The 25,410-nt window shown below is 36.4% G+C and overlaps 1 protein-coding gene across 1 annotated transcript; it reads right to left on the bottom strand.

The window, feature by feature from the left end:
• Positions 1-23,465: 23,465 nt before the first annotated feature.
• On the bottom strand, positions 23,466-24,489 carry LOC145115623 (zinc finger protein ZAT6-like). Its single transcript, XM_079051995.1, has one exon. It carries the CDS (start codon positions 24,347-24,349, stop codon positions 23,597-23,599), a length of 753 nt encoding a protein of 250 aa, XP_078908121.1. The 5' UTR covers positions 24,350-24,489; the 3' UTR covers positions 23,466-23,596.
• Between the last annotated feature and the right edge of the window lie 921 nt (positions 24,490-25,410).

Here is a 25,410-nt window from a genome sequence, read left to right on the forward strand (position 1 = left end):
GCATATAAGTTTGGAATCTAACAGATTACAGTAAATGACAAGAATTTGGTATTCTTTCATTTACAGTAAGGATTTGGGACTGTGAAATGAGCAACATTGGAATCATGTTCAATTGATCTACTTCACAAAGTAAAGATCATAGATAAACATAGTGTGCACACTTGGTGTATGGCATGACTATTGTTTAGAAAACATAGTGTACATGCTTGGAGCATGGGACAACTATTGTTTTAATTCAAGTGTTAAGTTGATAAATCGAAACAGAATAATGTGGAATCAATATGGTGATGAATAAAATGTGTTTTATTTATATTCATAAGGGCTGAGACCATATTGGATTCAATTATTCTTGTGTTTCACTTTGCATGTTTTGACTTCCATAATAACTAGGTTATTCTTTCCGAATGATTAAGTTATTCAAACCATCCACAGTCGGTCATATGTTGGAAGTAGATATGAATCAAGACTGTCATGAGTTGGTTGTAGAGGTCTAAGATGTTGGACATGGCTACAACACTCATGAGTGCTCATAATTTATGAGTATTGGATTCAACCCACGCTCACTTGCATCACTTCATGGAATTTATCTCGAGTGATCGTGAGACGGTAATATCATATAAGTCTTCAAACCTAGAGATATGAGTTGTTACCTATGAGTTGGTTGTACATTGATTGCACGAAAACGCATCAGTAGCTTGATGTTATAAAACGTGTCTTTGTGTATAATTCAACAAGTAGTAGAAACAAGTATATGAGTCTAAGTTTATCTGTTCCTTCTAGTCCTTGGAGGATTAGAAGCGATATCTGGGCCCCTCGATGATTTTGTTTTGACCTATGTACCGGGCCCGGTCAGAACTAAATTGATGTGTTCGATTAAGTTCTTTGTCAAACAAATTGGAAATCGGGAAACAAACTGCTGGACAATAAGTAAGACATTGTTCCATGTATTTGTCCGGCTGATATCATGAGAGCAGAGGATTATATGATCACTTATCTAAAATGGGGCTTCATAGTTCAACAGAGTCTTCGAGAGCTACGATTGCCGGTTGGTTCCTGAAGTCATATAGGCAAATATAGTTATTAGACTTATCCAAGTGGGAGACTGTTGGATAAGGTGTCTAAGTCCATAACTTATTTGGTATATACTTGACCCGACCCGACATGGTCCATTTGGGTTGCACTTCACCCGAACTATTTATATGGATAACATTATGAGAAGAGTATATTTGCGGCTTATTAATATATTATAAGTTATAATATATTAATATGAAATTGTATTATTTAATTAGTATTGGTCTTAAATTAATTATGAATTAATTTAGTGATCAAATGGTGACTAATTAAACATGGGCTATTATATTTATATAGTGTGGGCTAACACTCATTATGGTAATGGGCTAAGCTTATATGGGAGTCCATGGATGATCCATGGAGCTCTTAACCCATGGATCATTGGAAAGGAAAAGACATGGGTTATTAGGGTTTACCCTAATCATGTGCACTGTATAAACAAGCTTGTGATGCATGAAATGACACCCTAGTGTGTGTGAAGAAAGGTGGCCGATTTCTAGAGCATAGATATACTCTCTCATAAGTTTTCCAAGTTTGTGGTGATTTGTGATTTCCATTTGAGGCATTCACATTATTGATGCTTGGCTCTCAAACTCCTAAGGAATCAATTCACAAACAAAGGTATGTAATTCATCTAGTTCTTTTATGTTTAAAAGTTCCCCATGCCATGCTAGATAAGTTATAAACCTTGGAATACAAATTTTGCATGTATTTTCGACAAACATAGATCCAAGGTTTATTAGGGTTGCATGTACACTTAGGAAGTGTTAGAATGCTCAAAACCCTATAGTTCAGAGATTGAAGAATCAATCACCATGGGGTGACTTGCTTTGCATTGCTTTCCACATTCACAAGCCGGACAGAGAGTATCGTTGCTGAATTTGAGAATAGGGAGACCTCTGACTAGTTCTCCGGTAACCAAATTGTTGATGTACCTGAAGTTGAGATGAGCCAGCTTGCGGTGCCATAGCCAGCTGACTTCGGATACGGCTTTGGATAGGAAGCACAACTGCGGTCTACCAATGATCAGAGAGACATCCAAAGGATACATGGTACCTTCGGATCGATATTTGATCAAACATGTGCTCCTATCACTTGTCATTACATAGCAAAATTGATCATCAAATTCAACTCGATGTCCTGCCTTACATAGTTGGCCAACACTGATGAGATTGTGTTTAAGGCTTTCTACATAAGCAACCTTCTGAATAGAAAAGTTCCCCGTAGTGAGAACATCGTAACCTCGGATGATCCCATTCACATTGTTGCCGAATGTAACATTTCCACCGTTGCAAATTGGCCTAAAATCGCGAAGGTATTCTAACCTTCCGGTCATGTGCAAGGAGCAGGCACTGTCGATTAACCATTCTTCTTCTTGTTCCTCCTTGCACAAAGCCTGAGAATTACACGGTTAGTTTAGGCATCCAAACTAGTTTGGAGTATGGGACAACAGATGAGTTTCTGAATGATGCATGGACCGAGGTTGCAGGGACGGGTCTCTTGTCAACTTTTAATCCTAGTCCTGGGTGTTTATGCAGATTTAGAGTGTTGTGAGTTTTTGAAAAAGTACAAGGTTTCTGACTCCGACTAGATTTGGCATAGGATGAATCATTTTGACAACTACACTGACATTTACAAAAAGAGATTTTGTCTTTTGATCTGACACTATACTTGGTCAGCGGTCTATAGGATGAGTTAGACTTGTTACCGGTCCGATGTTGGTACTCCCTGACATGAGTGGTGTTGGGTTTTGAAAAAGTTTGTTTTTGAAAAGGTTTAGCACGTGTAGGTCTTTGAGTTCTTTTTGGTGGAGTTGGTAGAATACCCTTCCACTGTTTGAAATTTTGACGTGACTTTAAAAGTGTTGGAGTGGGTAAGATACCCTTCCATTTTGGGTCATCTGAGGAATAGACTTGAAAACCATTGTTTTGAAAAGACTTTGCACTTTTTTGGGTTTTGTCAGATGAATTAGGAACGACTGATGAGACTTGACATTCCTTTTGTGTGTTTTCTTGATAGGAGAGTTTTTTGAAAAGTAGTGTGAGAAAACAAATTTTTCTGGACTCTTGGACTTTGGAAATCTGACATGCTTCTTGTTTTTCGAAAAAGTTTGTCTATTTGTGCCATGGGATCGAATTTCCTCTTTGAAAGCCTTTTTAGCTAAGGATTTTAGTGAACCGCAGTCTTTGTTGTTCAAATGCGGTTTCCTAGAACCCTTTTGAAAATTTGTGGAAACGAGGGCTTGAGTCATCAGAACTTGAAGATTCAGGGATTTGAGAGCATTGACCCACTTCAAAGTTTTCTATGGGTAATTCATGATGAATTGGCTAAAGAGTCACAGTTCCTTTTACTGATGACTGCGGTAGTGATGATTTAACTACTGCAGAGTAAGTCTGAGTTGGGACTTCAGTGGGACTTTTGTGGAACTTTTGACTACAGTGCGAGACACTGCGGTCTGAGGACAGAGATGGAAAGTCTTTCGAGACTTCGGGGCCCTCAATGACAATTTCTTCATCAACTACGGATGAGGTTTGAGAATTTAGGTAAATGGTGCCACAGATTGGAATTTGATCACATGTGTGACCCGAAACCTCAGGCACAATTTCCTCAATGACACAATTATTGCTTAGATTATGCAGTCTACCGCAGTGAGTTTTGATGTCTTTGGGAAAGGTCTTGTCATTGACTGGGAAATGAAATTCTCGGTCTGGAGGGACATACAGTCTATCTTTGTTGAACCGGGGTGAGGAATCCATTGCGGTAGGATATCCATTTGACCAACCCCAATTATATGTATTGTCCACGGTTCCATTGTTTACCATATTTTCAATAGCTTCACTTTCATTGAACAATTTTTCGATTAAAAGATTTAAGCGTACAATTTCACTCTGAGCTAAATCTCTCTGGTTCAAAGCTATCTCTAATTGGGTTTCACTCAACATTCTTGCATCTTTTTCTAACTCTAAGTCCTTCTCTAACATAGCCATTTTGAGTCTTTTGTTATCCAGTCGTCCTCTCACGTGGAACATCTCTTGGGACGCAATGTTCTTCTCATCTAAGGCTTTGTTATAGTCTGTAAGGACGGAAGCACAAGTGTCATTAAGATCATCTATGTAGGGTTGACAGTCATGCATGCTATAGTTTAGAGTTTGGATCATAAGTTTTACCTGTTCGACGATGCTTAGAGTTCCATCCTTTGCCATGTAGCAGTAGTTGTTGTCCAGCTTTGTAGACCCATCATCATCCGCAGTTGCCAGCATGCAGATTTTCCCTTTTCCTTTGACACTGCTGATGGCTTCATCTTCGTCTCCGGATGACCAAACTTGATGGTCTCTTTTGACATGGGCTACGTATGCCCTTGCTTTTTCCTTATCTTCCAACTCTTGAGCCATTCTAAGGTAGAATGCTCTGTCTTTTACTACATTGGCCTTACAATCTCTTGCAAAGTGATTCTCTTTGTTGCATTTGTGACAAATTACAACATCAGTCTTGTCTTCTGAGGGAGTACCGGAGTCAGTGGTCTGAGTAGACTGCGGTGCCTCCTTTGGTTGATTATTTTGAGATTGCGGTGGTGGATGAGAACTTTTGGGATATCGAGGATGGTTATTCTAGGAACCGAAGTTACGATTAAATGGAGGTTTGTTGAACTGTTGATTCTTGCGGAAGGAAGGAGGTGGTAGACGGTTGAACTGTTGGCTAACCAGAGCAATAGCCTTCTGAAATTCTTCTTCATCGTCATACTCTGAGTCAGCTTCGTATGACTGCGGTGGAGTGTCATACGAGGGAGAGTAAGATTGATTATGTGGAGCTTGTGCTATGAGAGCAAGTGGTCCTCCGAAGTCAGCACAGTCTTTGAGTACGGTTGATTCTTGTGCTTGCAGTTCTCCATAGAGCTTGTAGAGTGACAAAGAATGAATCTTTCTATCGCCTTGGACTATCATCTTAGCCGTAGTCCAATGTCTTCCCAAACCATTAAGAAACTGAAGATTTGTTTCATGGTTACTGCGGATGGTGCCCGCATTGGACAACTTGGTGACTATCAGGTTGAACCTTTTGAAGGAGTCTTCCAAGCTTTCGCCAGTATGAGCTTCGAAGTTGGTGAACTCATTGAGTGCGGTAGTAAGCTTCTTGTCTTGTGCTTGTTCTGAGCCTTCGTACAAATTCTTGAGAACTTCCCAGATCTTTTTTGCTGATTTGCAATTTATGATAATATCGAAGTTGTCAGGAGCAACTCCACAGGAGATTTCATAAAAAGCAACAGCATCATTTTCCATTTTATCGAGATCATCCTTGGTGGGACGGCTCATTACTAGTTGACCTCCTCCTAGTCTGGTTGTAGCTCTGTCAGTTTGGACTGGTGTAAGGACTGGGACATGTGGTCCTTCTTCTATGGATCGACATACATCTCTACCAAGTCTCCTTAAGTATCTTTCCATTCTTTGTAACCAATGATGATATTCATTTGCTACCAGTATTGGGGCTCTATTAGAACCACCAACACTGTTGGAAACATTCAGAGATAACGATTGTGCCATTTTTTTTGAAGTTTTTTTTTAAGAAATGAGCTTCAGTGGTATAGAAGGCCCTTTGAAAATCAGAGTTCCATTTTCAAAAAGCAACCACTATGGCTCTGATACCAATTGTTGAGAGAAAAACTTAGAGACACACTTGAACAAACGTTAGAACAAGTAGATTGCAGAATAGTTAATCTCGAAGGATCTAAAAGCTCAACAATAATATTAATAAGTTAGAGTTAGATAGTTAGAAAGTTAGTTGCAGAAAAGTAAAGAAATAGAAATGACAACAATTGTTATATCAAGTATACACATAAGTTGATTCATAACAAGGAATGCATTCAAACCAAGTTAATAAGGAAGATCAAACTTAGTGATTAAGTCACAAAAGACTTACTCCGAAGAGAGGTTATAATCAGTTGTATTCTAGTAAGATTTGAGAGTAAGAAGGGATGCGTAGTAAGATGGAGAGATAGAAAAGATAACTTCAGAGATGTGTATTCAGAATAGATAGATGTGTGTGTAATAAATACAATAGAATGAGCTCTATTTATAGAGACTCATGAAGTACACTAGATTACATCTCTAACAGTAGCCATGCAAGGCATACTGGACAATAGAGAGTATTACAATAAAAGACAAGTAAAGTAATCTAGTAAAGAGACTGCGGTAGGTAGAGACTCCGGATGCGGTTGCTGATGAAGGAGCTTGACTGCGGGTGCTTGCCGGCTGCGGTAGCTGAAGTTCAAGAGGGTCACTTTTATGATTCAACAAAGGCCTAAATAGGGGTTGGGCCCAATTTGAAAAATTGGGCTAATTATAGGCCTTGAGTGATTATTTATTGTTAGGACTTTTTGGATCAAGATTTGGGCCTGGGTCTTTCCCATCTAGGGAAAGGGTAAAGTGTCCATTTAACCTTAGTGTGGATTATTGCTCAAGGATTGTAATTCGATTATTAATTGGAAGATTATTTTGTTGTGTTAGTGCAGGGATTTTTGTAAGCTAGCAGCCAGAGACTTTCAGTGTGATTCAACAGTGTGAGGTGAGTATTCCTCACTGTATTTGCGGGTCGAAGGCACCAATGCCGACCCTTGGTTTGATATCCTGTTATGCATGTTTTGTACTATTGAGATCTATTAGATCGGCATCCTCGTAAATAGGATGATGTTATGTTATAGTGATCTGTTAGATCGGTATCCTGGTAGATATGACGATGATATGCTTAGTGATCTGTAGAATCTGTTTATTTGTTTGTTGGCTGGTTAATAGTATGCTTATCTGTATTATGTGCACATGTTTGGTCGGTGGTTGAGGCTTCACTGCTTTGTCTGTAAGCCAACATGTCGGGGCATTCCAACCCGATGGTTGAGTGCCTAGGGTATTCCATCCCGAGGATGATTGGACCCATAGTATGTTGGCATTCCAACCCGATGATTGAGGGGCCTGGGGTATTCCAACCCAATGGTTGGTTGGGCCTACAATATGTTGGCATTCCAACCTGATGGTTAAGGGCAAACTCCCTCTGGAATCTCTGAACAAAATCCTCCTAGGCCATCACTGCCACTGCCGCTGTCCCAATAGCCCGGGTAACCTCCTCCCACTAATCTCAGGCTCTGTCCCTCAGCAGGCAGTATGCAAATCCCACCTTTTCCCCCTTAGGGAAAAATCTCATCCGCTGAGCATTCTCCATTTCAGCGACCCAGCGACGACTAGCGATGGGTTCCTTAGCCCCAAAGAACTCAGGAGCTTCACAAGCCTTGAACTCCCGAAATGAGGGAGCTGAAGCTCCAATCTGACCTGCAACAATCTCGGTTCAAAATGTCCTGAGCCTCTCATCCATCAACTCCAAAATCCCCTCATATATGGTACCGAACAACACTGGGGTAGCATCCAAGATAACGCGAGTAACCTCAGCCAAGATGAACTCACACAGACGTTCATCAATCGGTTCTGTGCCTGCGCCAGAACCAGAACTAGAGCCAGAACCTCCTTGAGTGATCATCACCATCCTCTAAACTGAAACACAACATATAAAAAAATCAGCAAAGGACTCAAGGGGATTCCTTTACATAGGCCTCCTTAGAGTTTCCAGATCTGCTCTTGTCTCAGGTACAGGTCCTGTATTTCTAGTAGTACGGGCCCAATACTACCTTTCACACCTACATGTACCATCATCAAGGTCAGTCTTGATTCCTCTAAGTCACCACACTAAAACCATATACCAATCCTATTCTATACCGCATACATATCCTAGACTCTCCTAGAAATTCTCAACTCCCACCACTCGCAATACTAAGAATTTCAATCAACACTGTTGGTTGCCTTATGCATGCAAGGTATACACAAAATAGGATCACATGGACTATCAAATAATGATTCTACCCTAAGTCCACAACCAAACAAGGAACAGGAAATGAGGCCAAATCGATCATTCTAGGGCTATACAATCCTAATCATATACAATTTTGAAATCATACACTTAGCAAATAACTGAGTCAATATCAATTCCAAGTAATACATATCATCAAGCAAATCAGAAAATTCTATCATATGATCCCTGAAGGTATCCTTAGCCCCAATCTAGCATGTAACTCTCATATCAGATATACTACTCATAATACATAGGTATAGGTAATTTGGGAATCACTTACTTGAGCTCGGCTGATTGCACACATCACACCCCCGTTTTCTTTAAAAAAATCTTTTCAAAACTTATTCTCTTTAGAGAAATCTTTCTAGAAACTTATATTCAAAAAAAATACCAATTCCTCAGTTTGAGTTCAGACATACTCGAGAGTGTGCCCGAATCTCTCAAACCAAGGCTCTGATACCATCATGTAACGTCCCAAAATAGTGATAAAATTTTCATTTTTATTTAAATGGAAAAACCATCAAGTATTCATAAGGAACCAGCCAAAGTACGTCAAATAAGATTTATAATTAAACTACGCATCAGAATCATAAGGAAAACATGTCACACGGGTGCATGCAATGCGATCAGGTCGGACCCTTCCCTTATGGATCGGATGTACCTGAAACCACAAACAAACTGTAAGCACAAGCTTAGTAAGCTTCCCAAAATATCACATACAACATGCATATAATATAACATCACGTAGCTGTGTCAGCCCCGTATCAAACCCCGGGTCCGTATCAACCCAAAATAACAGCAAGTAGTTGTGTTGGATCCGTATCAACCCCGAGTTCATAATGACTCCGAGCCCATATTAGCTCCATACATAAATCATACAATCACATCAAACAAAATCATATGACAACATACATTTTTTAACATCCCGTTTAAAATAGAATAATTAAATAATAAATTTGGCACCCTAAAATGTAATATTATTATTATTTTATAGCCAAAATCAAATGATGATTAGCGGGGTGTTGGTTTCGGGGAGCCAAATGTCAAGATTTAGAGTTCAGGGGGTTAAAGTATAATTTCGGGATTTATTTTGGAAAGGATTTCAGAAGTCGGGGTGTGTTTGGTAATTAATAGACTTAAATTGAAAGGAATTGAAGACTTGGGGGGCTGATTGGTAATTTCGGGACTTGAATTGTAAGGATTTTTCTGAAGGAGGGGTTAAATGGTAAGTGTTGGATTTATTTTGAAAGAAGTATGGGAAGGAGGGACCATTTTGGTCATTATGGGATACATTAATATGGGGCGGGGTATTTAACTGTGCTATTCCCGTCACCCACTAACCCTAACCCTAAACACGTCCAGCCACCACCACCTTATACCCTCCCTTCGTCTCCGGCGCCGTCATCACCCAAACCCCACCTTGTTCCGATCAGCGGCGGCCTCAAGCGACCACAGGAAGGTCGCCTTCTTCTCCTCCTCTTTCTCCAGCCACTTGGTGGAGATCTATCGCCACCGGTAGCGCCGTTGTGTTGCCTTTTGCCATCAAAACACCACCGGGATGCGCCGCCTCCCTTCCTATCGTGGTTATTGGACCCGAACCGAAAGAAACCGCTGCTGCCATCGGTCATCGCTTCTTCTGTCGCTGCTGTGACCGCCGAAAACCCCGCCGCCACCGCTGTTGTGCTGCCAATCGTTTGCCATCCCTCCGCCTCCGTTCCTCAGCGGCAAGTCATCGCTGCTGCCGCCATGCTCTCTGCCGTTTCTTCTCCGATTTCCGCCGTTAACCTCCTTAAAGACCGATGAAGAGCTGCTCGGTGGGTGTTTTGCGTGTGTGTGTGTGTGCGTGGTTCTGTATGTGTCGGCGTGTGGGTGTGTTTATGGGCTGGCCGGAAAACGTTGGGAGCCACCATGGCAGCCAACCATGGTGGCTATCGGCTGGTTGCTGCTCTTCTGCCACCGTCTACCACCACCGGCCACCACAAGGTGGTTGTGTGTGTGTCATTTATTAGTGTGTGTGTGCTATTTTCTTGATTTAATCATTGTAACATGTAATCAGAGATGCAAATAATGAAAAGAAAACTCAAACCACCACCGACCGCCGTGTCGGGTGGCGGTGTGCTTGCCTTGTTGTGTTTGACGCGTTTGGGGGATGCTTGGACAAAGTGGGCCCAATGAAACCCTAATGGGCCCAATTAGGCCCAAAGTGACCTAAAAGCCCAACCAATTGACTAATGGGCTAGTATTGGGTAGGAAACCCTAATTAGAGTTTGGAAAACCCTAATGCAATGAAACCCTAATTTGGGGAATTAATCAGGACACATGAGAATTATTTGATAACTTGAAATATTAAATAATAATCATTGGAAAAAATTAATCTAAGCAATATTGGACTTAATGGATTAAGTCCTTAGTGGATTAAGTCATTAATGGGTTAACTAGGAAACTTAACCCTAATCATCATTTTATGAGAAACCCTAATTTCACTTCGGCCTTGAGTTGGGCCTTCCTATTGGGCTTTGGTGATTGGATTATTAATGGGCTTCCAAGAATAAGCAAATGGACTAAATAATTATATAGGTTTTAGGATAAGGCCCATGTGAGAGTCTTGGGCCCAATTTGGAAAATTGGGCCATTGATGGGCCATAATTGGGCCTTTATGATTATGTGATATTGGGCCATGGGAATACCGAGAGTTTGCACTAGAATTAATGGATGGGCCTTAAGATAAGACCATGTAGAGGTCTGGGCCCAATTTGGAAAATTGGGCCATATGTTAGGCTTTGGCCCATTACTTGACTATTGGACTTTTGGAGTGTGAGTTGGGCATTGGGCTTGGAACCCAATTACTAATTGGGTATTGTTTGATGTTGACGGTTCGGGAAGCTGTCAACCAGCAACTGGAGTTTCATCTGCGGGACTTCAGCAGTGTCAGGTGAGTTCTCCTCACTATATCAACAGGGTCTACGGCACCAAGGTCGGCCCTTTATGATTTACATCCTGGTTTAGGATGGTTGCTATGTTATTGCTATGCTAGATTTCATCCTGGTTTAGGATGGTTGCTATGTTAGATTACATCCTGGTTTAGGATGGTTGCTATGTTATTGCTATGCTAGATTTCATCCTGGTTTAGGATGGTTGCTATGCTAGATTACATCCTGGTTTAGGATGGTTGTTATGTTATTGCTATGCTAGATTTCATCCTGGTTTAGGATGGTTGTTATGTTAGATTTCATCCTGGTTTAGGATGGTTGCCATGATACAGATCAGTTAGATCGGTATCCTAGTTATAGGATGGTTGCCATGTTAGTGATCTGTTAGATCTGCATGTTTACTTGTTTATATGTATGTGCACATGTTTGTTGGTTTGGGGAAAGCGTTGAGGCAGGTCCTGCTGTGTGCAGTAGGCCAAGACACCCTGGACGGACCGGGTAGACTGTAGGCCCGGGCCGGGAAAATCTAGTCAGGCCGAAGGCCCAGCGAGCGGTCCGGATAGACTGAAGGCCCCGAGGAGGGCGGTCCAGACGTGTTGAGGGCTCGTAGAGCGGTCCAGATAGACTGAGGACCGGGATTTGGTCTAGTCATACTGATGGCTCATTATGCATGATGTTTGCTTATATGTTATATGATATGATTATGATTGTATGACGTTGGTATTTTGGGGGTAACTCACTAAGCCTTCGAGCTTACATTTATCGATTATTGTTTCAGGTATTCTGATGATCGCGGGAAGGCGAAGGCGTGATCGTGCATCTCTTTACATTTCCATGATTGATTCTGGGGATACTCTGATGTTTAAATTATTTTGAAAGTAAACTGTAATAACTTAATGGTTTTAAATGTTTTAAAAAGTTTTAAATTGGCTTGAATTTTATGGGTATTACATATTTTTTACTCATACAATACAATGGGTCGGCCTTGGTGCCTTCGGCCTACTTAAGGTGGTAAGAAGACTCACCTCATAGACAGACGAAAAGCTAAAACGAGGTATTCTGTTGGAATCATACAATACAATAAGCGGCCTTGGTGCCTTTGGCATGTTACATCCTATTTGCAGTTGCTTTCATACACCGGGGTATTCTGTTGGAATCAAATTTGTGTGGTTCCTATATTTATGTTAAGGAATGTGCAAATCATCTATTAATTGATTGTCCCTATGCATGTCTGGTGCGCGAAAAAAAAATCCTAAATTGGTGCAGGATAAACCAGATTAGATTTCATAGGGGGGGGGGGGGAACTGATTAATTTTGATGCCTCATGGGGTCGAAGTGTAAAAGAAAATGAGAGATTCAACGTTATTTGTTATGGGCTATTATGAAATTTATGGAAAGACAAGAATGATAGATTGTTTCAAGGGAGGTTCACCACACCTGAAAAAGCGGTTGATGGCATTAAGTCCTTAGTTTTCCTATGGATTAAATGTAGGAGTAAAGGAGTCAATTGTAATTAGGATGAATGGATAATCTCCCCAATTCTCTTGAAAATTTGTGTGTCATTTTTTTTTGTTTTTTTTTTTTTGGGAAACGGAAAATATCATTAAAAAACACCAAACTTGAAGCAAGAAGCTAACAAGTAAGGGCATAGTACAAATAAAGAGAAGAAAATAAATGAAAAGATATAATTATAAATGATCAAAAGGAGAGCTACTCCATTGAGCCCAGTTACCACAGCTAGAATGACTCATGTGTTTAACCCACGAGTAAGATAAAGCTATTACCAAGTCTTCCGTTTTTGTTGGAGATACCCGCATTTTTTTAAATATCACATCATTTCTCTCCAACCAAACACACCAAATGAGACAGAAAAAAATGGAGTTGAGAGTCGCCCTTTTACGAGGACAATTACCCCAAGAGAATGCAAAGTCTACGAGTTTGAGTATGTTGGCGAATTGTATTGATTGCAGACCACACCATTTAAAGATCCAATCTTGCACCTTCTTTGTGAATTCACAGTTCGAAAATAGATGTTGTGTGGTCTTAGGTTCCTTATCACATAATGAATAGCTTGGATTTTTCACCTTTTATTCCTCTAACCGCCAAATTATCAGCAACTGGTATTCTATTTAACAAGGCTCGCCACATGAAACAACGAACTTTTAAAGGGACTGATATGGACCAACATATCACCCGTCCTTTATATGAATTTGTTTTGGAATCTATTAAGCCTCTCATGGAGTTAACTGTGTATCTGCCAACTAGATTTATTGTAAACTGAAAGCCAAGATTATACCAATAGCCAAATACATCTACAGGAGTTCCGCACGAGCCTCATCGTTTCGTGGATCTTAATTCCACCGCCATGGGAATCGATTGGCAGAAAATCTTTCTTCAATCAAGATGTTCACTGTAGAGCCTGGGATTAATCTGAAGCATTCAAATGGATTCAATATTATTACCGCTTTATAAATGTGACACCATACTCCATTTGATGATTTACAAGCAATATATGAAACTGGTTTCCTTCTTAAGTTGTGGATACTCATGATTACCTTTTTCCACAAGCAATCGTGACGATTGTACAACCTCCACCACCATTTTGTTAGAAGCGCTATGTTATGAGCTTTTAGAGATCCTAAACCAAGTCCACCGTCTTTTTTGCATGTTATAACTTTTTGCCAATCCACCCAATGGATTTTCGATTTCTGGATATCTCCATCTCATAGGAAACGACGTCTGATTTTTTAGAGAGTGTCAAGAACTCACTGTGGTGCTTTGAATAAAGATAAGAAGTATGTGGGAAGACTGCTAAAAACGAATTTTGTCAATGTTAATCTACCTCCAAATGATAGCGAGCTTGCCTTCCAAACAGATAGTTTGGATTTGAATTTATCTACAATCGGTTTCCAATATTTTTTAAGAGCCATGTTGGCACTGACAGGCACGACGAGATAGTTGAATGAGAAGTTTCTTTCACAGAGCCGAGAATGGATGACATATGATGTAATTCGTTGTTTGGAATGCTGACTCCGAATAATCTCGATTTCAGAAAATTCACTTTAAGCATTGATCGTTTGCCTGCTTTTAGCTTCGGGATGTTTCAGTATATCGACTATTTCAAAAAAAAATGAAATAAATCAAGACATCAAGTAACTAGCTTGTATCGATAAATGGAAACGTGTTAAATATGGGGAACACAACTCATTTTCAAAGTAATAAGTTTACAAAGCCCCCATTTAGAGGCCTATACTAGTTAGACGTTATTAGTTGTGACAAACCAAACCGTTAAGTACAAAAACCTTTGTTAAAAATTTAAAAGCTTCGAACTTTTTTTTTTCAGAATTCGTTTTTTAATCATTTTTACTTTTTGAACAACTCATGTGAGAGGGCTCGGCCCGGTGTCCGCCGAGGTCGCCGAGCCCATACCGTCCAGCCTAAGTGGCATTATTATTATTATTATTATTATTATTATTATTATTATTATTATTGAATTTAACAGTTTTACTGCTAAGGACACCCCTCCTAAATCTCATAATACATTGGCGAGTGTTATTTTTAATAAAGTTGTCCAAGACATGGAAATGCATCTCGACATGGCGGCTCGGCAGAAAACAGTTTTCCAGTGTTTACGTTCACCACGTGCATTTGATACGTTTGGTTTCCTTGCGCCGGATGCGGTAGAATTTCTCGTTTGGATTCCTTGCGCCGGATGCGGTAGAATTTCTTAAAAGACTACACCGGATCATACATAGCAATGTTATATCCCCTAGATATATGGATGTACTCTTCAAAATAAATTGACTTTATCATTCAAAAAGACTTAGCAGCGCAGCTTGTAGCCCGTTTGACATTTCACTCGTTGTACGGTAATAACTATGATATATTGTAATTCCAAATCAGGGCCGACTCTACCCTTTGCAAAACTAAGCAAGGTCTTAGGGCCCCAAATTCTAAAGGGCCCAAATTTTAAAGCTTATATATATATATATATATATATATATATATATATATATATATATATATATATATATATATATATATAGAGAGAGAGAGAGAGAGAGAGAAAGAGAGAGAGAGACAAAACTGCAAAAATGGTCTCTGTGGTATGCATTTTTTTGGAGTTTTAGTCCAAACCTTGATTTTTTTTTGCTACGTGGTCCTTTTGGACTAGTTTGTATGTGAAAATAGTCCCTCTGAAAACTAAAATGACTATAATACCCTTGGGTAATTTATTTTTTTAGTTTTCTTTCATTTTTTTAAAATTTAATATTTATTTATTTATTTTAACAATTAAAAAATAATAGAGGACCCACCTCTCTCTCTCTCTCTCTCTCTCTCTCTCTCTCTCTCTCCTGATCGTCTTCTTCCTTAAGAAAACCCACACAATTTCACACATAGATACACATTGTAATTATACACATATACACACACTAAATAATATCTCCATCCACCACTGTCGTTCTTTTCTGTTCGACTCCCACCCCCTTAAATTCTCTCTCTTTCTTTATCTCTCTCTCTCTCTAACTCTCACATTCTTTATTTCCCTCTTCTTTTTATATCATTTCAACGCTGAAAACCCTCTGAAATACGAGGAATTTACTGGGTTTTTTGGGATCGGTATGTTCGGTCCAAAGGCCAATACATCTGAAGAACACTTGCAGGTTTTAGGGTTCTAAACTGTTCGTCTGAATGTAACATCCACCAAATTCATAAAAATTTAAAACTTTTTCAAGCATCCAAAAACCATTACTTATTACAAAATGTTTTCAAAATAGTTTCATATCAGAGTATCCCAGAAATCAAAATCATAAAATGTGAGGAGGTGCATGATCAAGCCTTCGCCTTCCCGCGATCATCTGAAGTACCTAAAACAAAATCAACAACTGTAAGCCCGAAGCTTAGTGAGTTCCCCCAAAATACCAACATTATATAAACCAGAACAATAACATAACAAACAGCATACATATAGAGTCTACAGTATGACTAGAACGCCTTCACCGGGCCTTCAGTCTATCTGGCCCACTCTTAGAACCTTCAACATGTCTGGTCCGCCCTACCGGGCCTTCAGCCTGTCTGGACCGTTCTCTAGGCCTTCGGCCTGACTGGTACGCCCCGATGGACCTTTAGTCTATCCGGACCGCCCTGGGTCTGTTAGCCTAGAGCACAAATCAGGACCGCCTCAACCCACCCGCAATCACACAATCAATACATAAATATCATACGCTAGCTAGCATGTACAGACAGTCATACAGATCTACAGATCCCTAATCATAGCATCATCCTATATACCAGGATACCGATCTAACATATCACTAAACATAGCATCATCCTATAAGCAGGATATAGATCTAACAGATCACTAAACATAGCATCATCCTATAACCAGGATACAGATCTAACAGATCAGTAAACATAACATCATCCTATAACCAGGATACAATCCAAAAAGGGTCGGCCTTGGTGCCTTCGACCCTGTTAGTATAGTGAGAAGAACTCACCTCGCAATGTCGAACTGAACTGAAAAGATCAAGCTCTCGAATCACAGCTCCAAACTCAAACACCTACAACCACCATAGGATTAATTCCATCAAGACCTAAATTACCAAAATACCCTCAAAAGTCAAACTTGGTCAACCCCGGTCAAAGTCAAAGTCAACAGTCAAGGTCAACAGTCCATGTTGACCCAACTCGTCGAGTACAGCTAGCAACTCGTCGAGTTCCTTCAGAACTCAGAAAATCGGGAAAAACCCTAACTAACTCGGCGAGTCCACTCAGAATCCAGAAAGCGGGAAAACCCGAATCAACTCGTCGAGTTGGCTATGCAACTCGTCGAGTTCCTTCAGCCCTTTCATTTTCAGTCCTTTCCAGTTGAATCCAAAGCCCCAAACCACAGATCTAGTCCCCTAGGGTTAAGATACCACGTAAAGTTGCTAACTTTACGTCCATGCATGGCATGAAAGGGGTTAAAACACTCATATGAAACTTAATAAGGGGTTTAGGGCATGGAGGATGGCCAAAGCTTGATAAATCTTGAATCTTTAGGCCCAAGGAGGCCTAAAGGTGTCCAGATTTGAAGTCATAACTTCAAATTATGCTCAACTCCGAAAATGGTTCCAAAATGGGCTAAAAGACACTAAACTTCCATAGGAGAATATTTAAGAAATGGAAAGCCAAGGTAAAGACTTTTTACCTCCAAATGGTTGCTAACACAGTGTAAATGTCGGATCTACAACTTCTCCCTTCACTCCAACCTCTTCAAGCTCCAAGTTCCTTCACAACTACACTAAAATCACTCTCCAAGGCTCTCACACACATACAAGAAGGTATAAGGCTTGAGCTAGGGTTTTCTATGGGCAAAAAGGTGGTAAGGGAGGCTGGTGAGGGGACTTAAGGTCCTTTAAATATGGTGCAAACCCTAATAATTACGGTTTTCATCACAACCTCAACTCGTCGATTTGGGGTCCTCTAACTCGTCGAGTATGTTCCATAATCCATGCGGCTTTATTAGTTTCTACACGACGAGTTGGGGCCTCCAAATCGTCGAGTAGGTCTTATGTGATGTGCAAAAATTCTTAAAATTTCATACCTGGGAGTCAGGATGTTACACTGAATTTCCAGAAGAAAGTTAAAGAAAACAGAGAAGGAGATTCAAACAAGTTTTATGTTCTTTATGGTTGGTAGTAACGAAATCAACGCAAATGAAGCCATGTATTTTTATTTTTTGATCTGTTTTCTCTGCCCACTCGTTCTTTTCTTTGTTATTTTCCTCCCAAAACAGTTAATTTTCATTTCATGTGTTTAAGTGACAATTTATAGTCATGATTCACCTCATGAGTGTGTGTATGTGTCTGTTAAGAAAGTAAACGAGAAACAAGTGAGTATCCCTGTATTTACCTATATGTTCTGATCGAAAAAAAAACACATCCGCCTCCCTTCTTAAAATCGAAATGTCAGGTCTGATCGAGGTGAAAATGAATTGAAAAGCTAAGAAACTTGGTTTAAAGAGAGATGAACAAGACTTCTTTAATAGAATGTATGTTTTCTCAGCAAAAAACAAAGTGAAAATAGGGGAGTACTACTTGATTGTGATAATAAAGGTTGATTCTTGTATACCTTCAAGGCTTTATCAAATGAAGTTTTTCCTCATCCATAAAGGTTCAAGATTTTCAATAATCTACAATACCCACCAACATATGCAAGCACAGTTTCAGTAAATGAAGAATATCCACTAATGTTGACCAGAAATCTTTGTATAGATTGCTTCTTCCATAACCGATGTTATCTAAAATTTGAAATTGGGGTTTATAAACTTCATATTCTTGCATTAATGGGTAATACCATGTACCAATTTGAGTATGCGTGTGTGTTTTTCTGAGGAAGAAGATGATCGATCAGGTGAAGAAGAAAAATAAAAGGATAGAGATAGGGATGAGTCTTGTAGCAGGGAGAGAGAGAGAGAGAGAGAGAGAGAGAGAGGTGAGTCCTCTATTATTTTTTAATTCTTAAAATAAATAAATAAATATTAAATTTTTAAAAAGTGAAAGAAAAATGAAAAACAAAATCCCAAGGTTACTATAGTCATTTCAATTTTCAGATGGACTGTTTTTACATACAAACTAGTCCAAAATGACCACGAAGCCAAAAAAATCATGGTTTGGACTGAAACCCCAAAAAATGCATACCACAAGGACCATTTTTGCATTTCTCTCTCTCTCTCTCTCTCTCTCTCTCTCTCTCTCTCTCTCTCTCTCTTTCTCTCTCCCTATATATATATATATATATATATATATATATATATATATATATATATATATATATATATATATATATACATACACACACGCACGTATTTCTTGGGATACAAAGACAAGTTGAAGCTTGGCTTGGTGCTAAAAGCATCATTATCATTATCATCATTATCTTATCTTATCTTATATCTTATCTTATCATACATACTTATAAAGCTAGCATTTTTTCTTGAATCTCATGCATTTGAAACCCCCTTTTTTAACTAATGCAACTCAAAAGTTTTCTTAATTATGATTTAACACTCAAAAGTTTTATAACTTATATTATGTTTAATTAGCATTTAGTGAAAAGTTTACTATAAAAAGGTCAATCTTTTGTGTCTTTTGTGTTATATAAAATCTTACATGTAAGAAGGATGTCATAACATCAATGTTTTGCTTGGAATATCTTTCAACCAAAACAAATGAAGTTTTTATATTCTTTCTTTATATTCAGTTTCTCATTTAATCGTTATATGTGATTTGTGTGTATTACTCAATCTTGAATGTGACTCTCCAAACATCAATGTTTTGCTTGGAATATCTTTCTGATTCTTCTTTTTCAAGAAAAATATTTTGATTGCAGGTTAGTGAAGAATTTTCATCAAGTTTCTAAGGTTGAATGGTGTTAAATGAAGAAAGAAGATTCAGAAAACGGATATAAGTTTTTTTTGTTTGAGCAAAGTTGACAAATGTTAGTTTTTTCTTTTGATTTAAATGTATGTTTATGTAACATCTTTATTTATATATTCAACCACCCAATGCTCTTATTTATTTGATTGTAGTTTTTCTATTTTGATTATGTTTATTTTCTATGATTTTTTTGTTGGTTATCCTACACAACATATTTAAAAGACAATATTTAAAAGATAATATAATTTTTAACATTTGATATGTAATTATGATAGACTTATCATGATATGTTCTTCATAAGAAAGTAATTTATCCATATTACTACGACAAGAATTACATATGACATTTACGAAAATATATATATTATATGTGATTTGTTTAACATGTATATGCACCTATGTATGTTATAAATTTATAATTAAATATCTTTATGTTTAATAATTGAAAGGATTAAAATGATGCATCGAAACCAATTATTTAGACGAATATAATAATAATAATAATAATAATAATAATAATAATAATAATAATAATAATAATAATAATAATAATAAATACACATTTCCAAGTACCGCATTCATTTAAAACTCACACTACAACTCAAGAGTTTTCTAATTTATGTATATTTATTAGTTACAACTCAAGAGTTTTTAACTTATGATTATTAATTAGTAATCACTAATAAATTTTTATTTTTCTTTCTTTTATAAGGTTGTAAAGTTTTGCTCATTAAAAACATTAATGTATTTGAAGAGATTTGTCATTTAAATATGAAGAGTTAATATAAATGTTATTATAGATGTTTTAGTGTTTTTATGTTATTAAAAGTTATAGTGTTTATTTTTCATATTTTTTATTATTCGTTGTATATATATCTTTTTTAATACAAATGTTATAATAGATGTTTTTCTATTTTTATGTTACTAAAAGTTGTAGTTCATATTTTTGTTCATACGTTTTGTTACCCGTTATATTATCATTCATTTGATATATAATTTACACAATTTTAAACGGTTTATAAAATTATCAAATAGTTGTATATATCACAATGACTTAAAAATTAAACTATAATGTTTAATAAAACTAATATGTTAACTATATGTTTGCTTTACTACTAACATTTTGTTTCAAAGTAGAATTATTAAATAATAATTTGGTAAAAGTTATTATTTTAACTATATAATTCTATTCTCGCGCAACGCGCGGGAATTCGCCTAGTATACTTATAAATGAAGCATTTTTCCTTCCACCACATTCATTTGAAAATTCCATGACTTTTCAATTTCTTTTTAATAATAATTATAAGTTGTTAAATAAGGTTAAATAAATATCAAACCTAAAGTGTAATATATAAACTAAATTTCAATATTAAAATAATATCTTTACTTCTAAAGGAAACATTTTTCCTTTCACCACATTCATTTGAAACTCCCATGACTTTTCAATTTCTTTCTAATAATAATTATAAGTTGGTTAATAAGGTTAAATAAATATCAAACCTAAAGTGTAATCATATATAAACTAAATTTCAATATTAAAATAATATCGTTACTTCTAAAGGAAGCATTTTTCATTTCACCACATTCATTTGAAACTCCCATGCATTTTTCCTTTCACCGCATTCATTTGAAACTCTCATGACTTTTCAATTTCTTTCTAATAATAACTATAAGTTGGTTAATAAGGTTAAATAAATATCAAACCTAAAGTGTAATCATATATAAACTAAATTGTTCCAAAATTTTATCTTTAAAATGATAACAATTTACATTCAACAATATATTAAAACTAATAAATTAAGTATAATATGTTAAAAGTTAAAAAACTTAACTTTATAAGTAAAAGTAAAGATATTATCTTATCTTATCTTATCTTATATACTTATAAAGAAATCATTTTTCCTTTCACCACATTCATTTGAAACTCCCATGCATTTTTCCTTTCACCACATTCATTTGAAACTCCCATGATTTTTCAATTTCTTTCTAATAATAATTAAAAGTTGGTTAATAATGTTAAATAAATATAAAAACTAAAGTGTAATCATATATAAACTAAATTTCAATATTAAAATAATATATTTACTTCTAAAGGAAGCGTTTTTCCTTTCACCACATTCATTTGAAACTCTCATGCATTTTTCCTTTCACCACATTCATTTGAAACTCCCATGACTTTTCAATTTCTTTCTAATAATAATTATAAGTTGGTTAATAAGGTTAAATAAATATCAAACCTAAAGTGTAATCATATATAAACTAAATTTCAATATTAAAATAATATCTTTACTTTTACTTATAAAGTTAAGTTTTTTTAACTTTTAACATATTATACTTAATTTATTAGTTTTAATATATTGTTGGATGTAAACCGTTATCATTTTAAAGATAAAATTTTGGAACAATTTGTATAAAATACTTAAATTATTAATTTAAATATAACATTACAGGGTCAACTTTAATATAAATTTTATTTTAAATAAACAACCCAAAAAATATTTTGTAAATGGTTAAAAGTGATAAATTATAGTGTCTTTCTAATAATGATTATAAGTTGGTTAATAAGGTTAAATAAATATCAAACCTAAAGTGTAATCATAAATAAACTAAATTTTAATTTTAAAATAATATCTTTACTTCTACTTATAAAGTTATGTCTTTAACTTTTAACATATTATACTTAATTTATTAGATTTAAAATGTTGTTGTATGTAAACAATTATTAGTTTAAAGCTATAATTTTTGAACAGTTTGGACAAAATACTTAAATTGTTAATTTAAATATAACATTACAATGTCAACTTAAATATAAATTTCATTTCAACTTAAAAACCAAAGAATATTTTGTAAATAGTTAAAAGTGATAAATTGTAGTGATAAATGCAAAAACTAAATTGTAATCTAAATTTAACTAAAATATTTCCTAAATATATTTTTATAATCGTTAAAAGTTTTTCAAATAAGTAGCTTAAAATAACTTACAATAACAATAGTTAAAAATAACTCTATATAAATTATTATATTGTTACCTTTAAAATAAAAAAACAATGTTTGATGTTTTAAATAATATAAATTTCAGTGTCAACTTAAATATAAATTTCATTCCACTTAAAAAACCCAAAAAATATTTTGTGAATAGTTAAAAGTGATAAATTGTAGTGCTAACTGCAAAAAGTAATTGTAATCTCAATTTAACTAAAATATTTCCTAAAGATATATTTTTATAATCGTTAAAAGTTTCAAATAAGTAGCTTAAAATAACTTATAATAACAACAGTTAAAAATAACTCTATATAAATGATTATATTGTTACATTTAAAATCAAAAAACAATGTTTGATGTTTTAAATGATAATAATGATAGAAATTAAAACGTTAAGAAAATAAATTTTAAAAAATTAAATAACAATAACAACAACTATAAATGACATTAAACCATATATTATATTTAATTTGATTCATGAGTAACTCGCAGGTAGAACCATTCAAACGATTGAGATTATGCAGTTATAATAGATGTATATATTATTATATAATTCAAAATAATCAATATATTATATCAATTTAGCATACGAATAATTATATCAAATTTAACAACGTTAGTGTTATATTAAAAAAAACATATATTTATAAAGATTTCAACTATATTGGTGTTTCTGCGCAACGCGCTGACATTCGTCTAGTTGGTTTATAAAACTAAATGTATAAAGTTTGAAACTGTTTGCTTATTTGAAGAGTCCCAATTTTTTTGTTTGCTTAGAGCCTCTAAATTGGTTGAGCGGCGGCCCCTATTCCAATAATAGTGTATTTAAGTTTTTCAAAACGTGGCTAAAATATGCAAGTAGATTTATAATATTCGATATATTATAGGTAACCTGTTTGCAATTTGCGTCTTAATGTTGATAGACTCTAATTTCCATTTTTATTAACCATTACTTAAATAAATTAGGGAGGGGGGGGAGTAATTCAGTTGGAACCTTAGTTGAGGGTATAATCTAGCATGACTAGAATAGTTGAGGGTCAGGTATGGTAAGAGTAAAACAAAAGTTACTCCGTTACCTTTTGCCCCAGTTTTCGGCTGAGGATCACGACGGTGAATTAATTATACGCCACGCAATTCAATAAATTGCGTAAGTTACAAGAGATTCCGGCAAATCGTAAAACAATCAAGAATTAATAAAATTTAATTCATCAAATACAAGAATTATTTACATAGAATGATTTGTGTGAAAAGAATACTAAACAAACATCGACGAATTTCTAATCATAAAATTCCTAAAATCGTGATTTTATTGGTGGGTGGCGATCTCTAGTTTGACCTGTGGAAAAAGTCGGGATCTTTTGGTGGGGTGTGGGCTTTCGACCTCTTCATCGACGAATCCGGGAAGAAATTCTGGAAGAGCAGGGAGGTTCAGGTCAAACCCGCGTTGACTATTGGTGGAGCCGACTCCTTCCGATGAGGTGATGCCGCTGCTGGCACGGCCACCGCCGATAACACCTTCGTAGTGGCGCCTCTTGTGTCCACCCAACGCTTGTCCGGTAGGGAAAGATCTGTGGCAAATAGAGCACTCGTGACTCCTTCCACTTCCACCACCGTGGGTGCCACTAGTGGAGGAGGTGGTGGTTACAGCAGACTGTTCGATCTCAGCTCCGGCGGCGGCTGGGTTGTTTTTCCGGTGGCTAGCCTTGTGTCCACCTAGCGCCTGGTAAGACCCAAAAGCTTTATCACACACGTTACACTTGTAAACAACAGGTTGCGGCTCCTGCGGTACAATTATACTAAGAGCCGGTGAGTTAGCACGCTGCGGCGGCGCCACATAAGCAGAACGGGAACCAGAACCAGAACCACCACGGCCGCCGCGGGCAAGTAACATAAGACAGAAAGCAAGGTACTCCTCCTCAGTCGGTGGCTGATCCACCCTTGGCCTTTTTGATCTTTTGCCCTTTGTCCATGAGTCCAAATACCTCAGATGATTGCCGGAATCTTGTTTAAACAAAGGCGTGGTTGCCGTCGTCGGAGAATTTAAAGCTTCAACTGCCATTAGAATTGTAGTTGGTTGTTGTTTAGAAAGAGAAAGTTAGAGAGAGAAAGATGGATTGAGTGAGGAGAGTGTGGGTGGTGAGTGAAGTATATAAGGGAGGTTGGCGGTGGCGGGTGGTGCAGAGTTGACAGAAGTTGCGTGACAAGTTTCAGGAAAGTAGGCCAATTTGATTTATTATTATTACTTATTTTTGAAAATATAAGTGTGGATTCACACGTTGTGTGTGCGTTTTATGTGTAAAGTGTGTGTATTATTTTTATTATTATAAAAGTAAAATATTAAGAAAACGAGTTACTTAGATAGGAATAAAGAGTTATGATATATTAAACTTAATATGTTATTATCTTGTATACCACTTCCTTTTTATGATAAACATAACAATTAAAATTGAACATATACCGTCGACTTTTTGAATGTTTCTTAGATGACAAGTGGTGGTATCAAGTGGAGTTGAGTCAGCCTACAAAGAATGGACCAGAATCGGCAGTGAAGCTTCTACGTGTTGTCCTCACTATCTAAGGAGGGTTAAAAGGTAATTCCACCCCATCATTTTAGTTTTATTTTTATTTATTTTCTCATGACATGGAAATTCATGACATCAGCTACACGAGTTTAGTTTAGTTTTGCCAACTTAATTTATACATATTATACCTAATATTTTTGGAATAAATAAAATTTACATATTGTTTTTGGCATGAATGAAATATATCAAAGATATTAAAATAAAGATTAGAATATGTAAACACAATTAAATTACCAAAATAGCTTTTTGATTATTATGAGAAAATCACTCAAAACTCACGCTGTTTACAAAGTCTCTCAATAATCATAACTCGATTCTTGACAATGTATATATAATCCTAGATACCGACTTGTAACATATAATTAGGATACTAGCTTTAGACCGACTTGCCATAAACCAAACTTGTTATAAACTAGATTGTTTGGTCTCTAAGGTCCTATGTGATTTAGGATTCCAACAATCATCACCGAATCTCTAAGTCCTTCTAGAGATGTCTTTGATCCCGATCAAACTTTGCATTTCCTTGAACTTGGTTCGA

This window comes from Lactuca virosa, chromosome 1, assembly GCF_052849685.1.
Source record: "Lactuca virosa cultivar CGN04683 chromosome 1, Lactuca_virosa_CGN04683_v6, whole genome shotgun sequence".
NCBI lineage: Eukaryota > Viridiplantae > Streptophyta > Magnoliopsida > Asterales > Asteraceae > Lactuca > Lactuca virosa.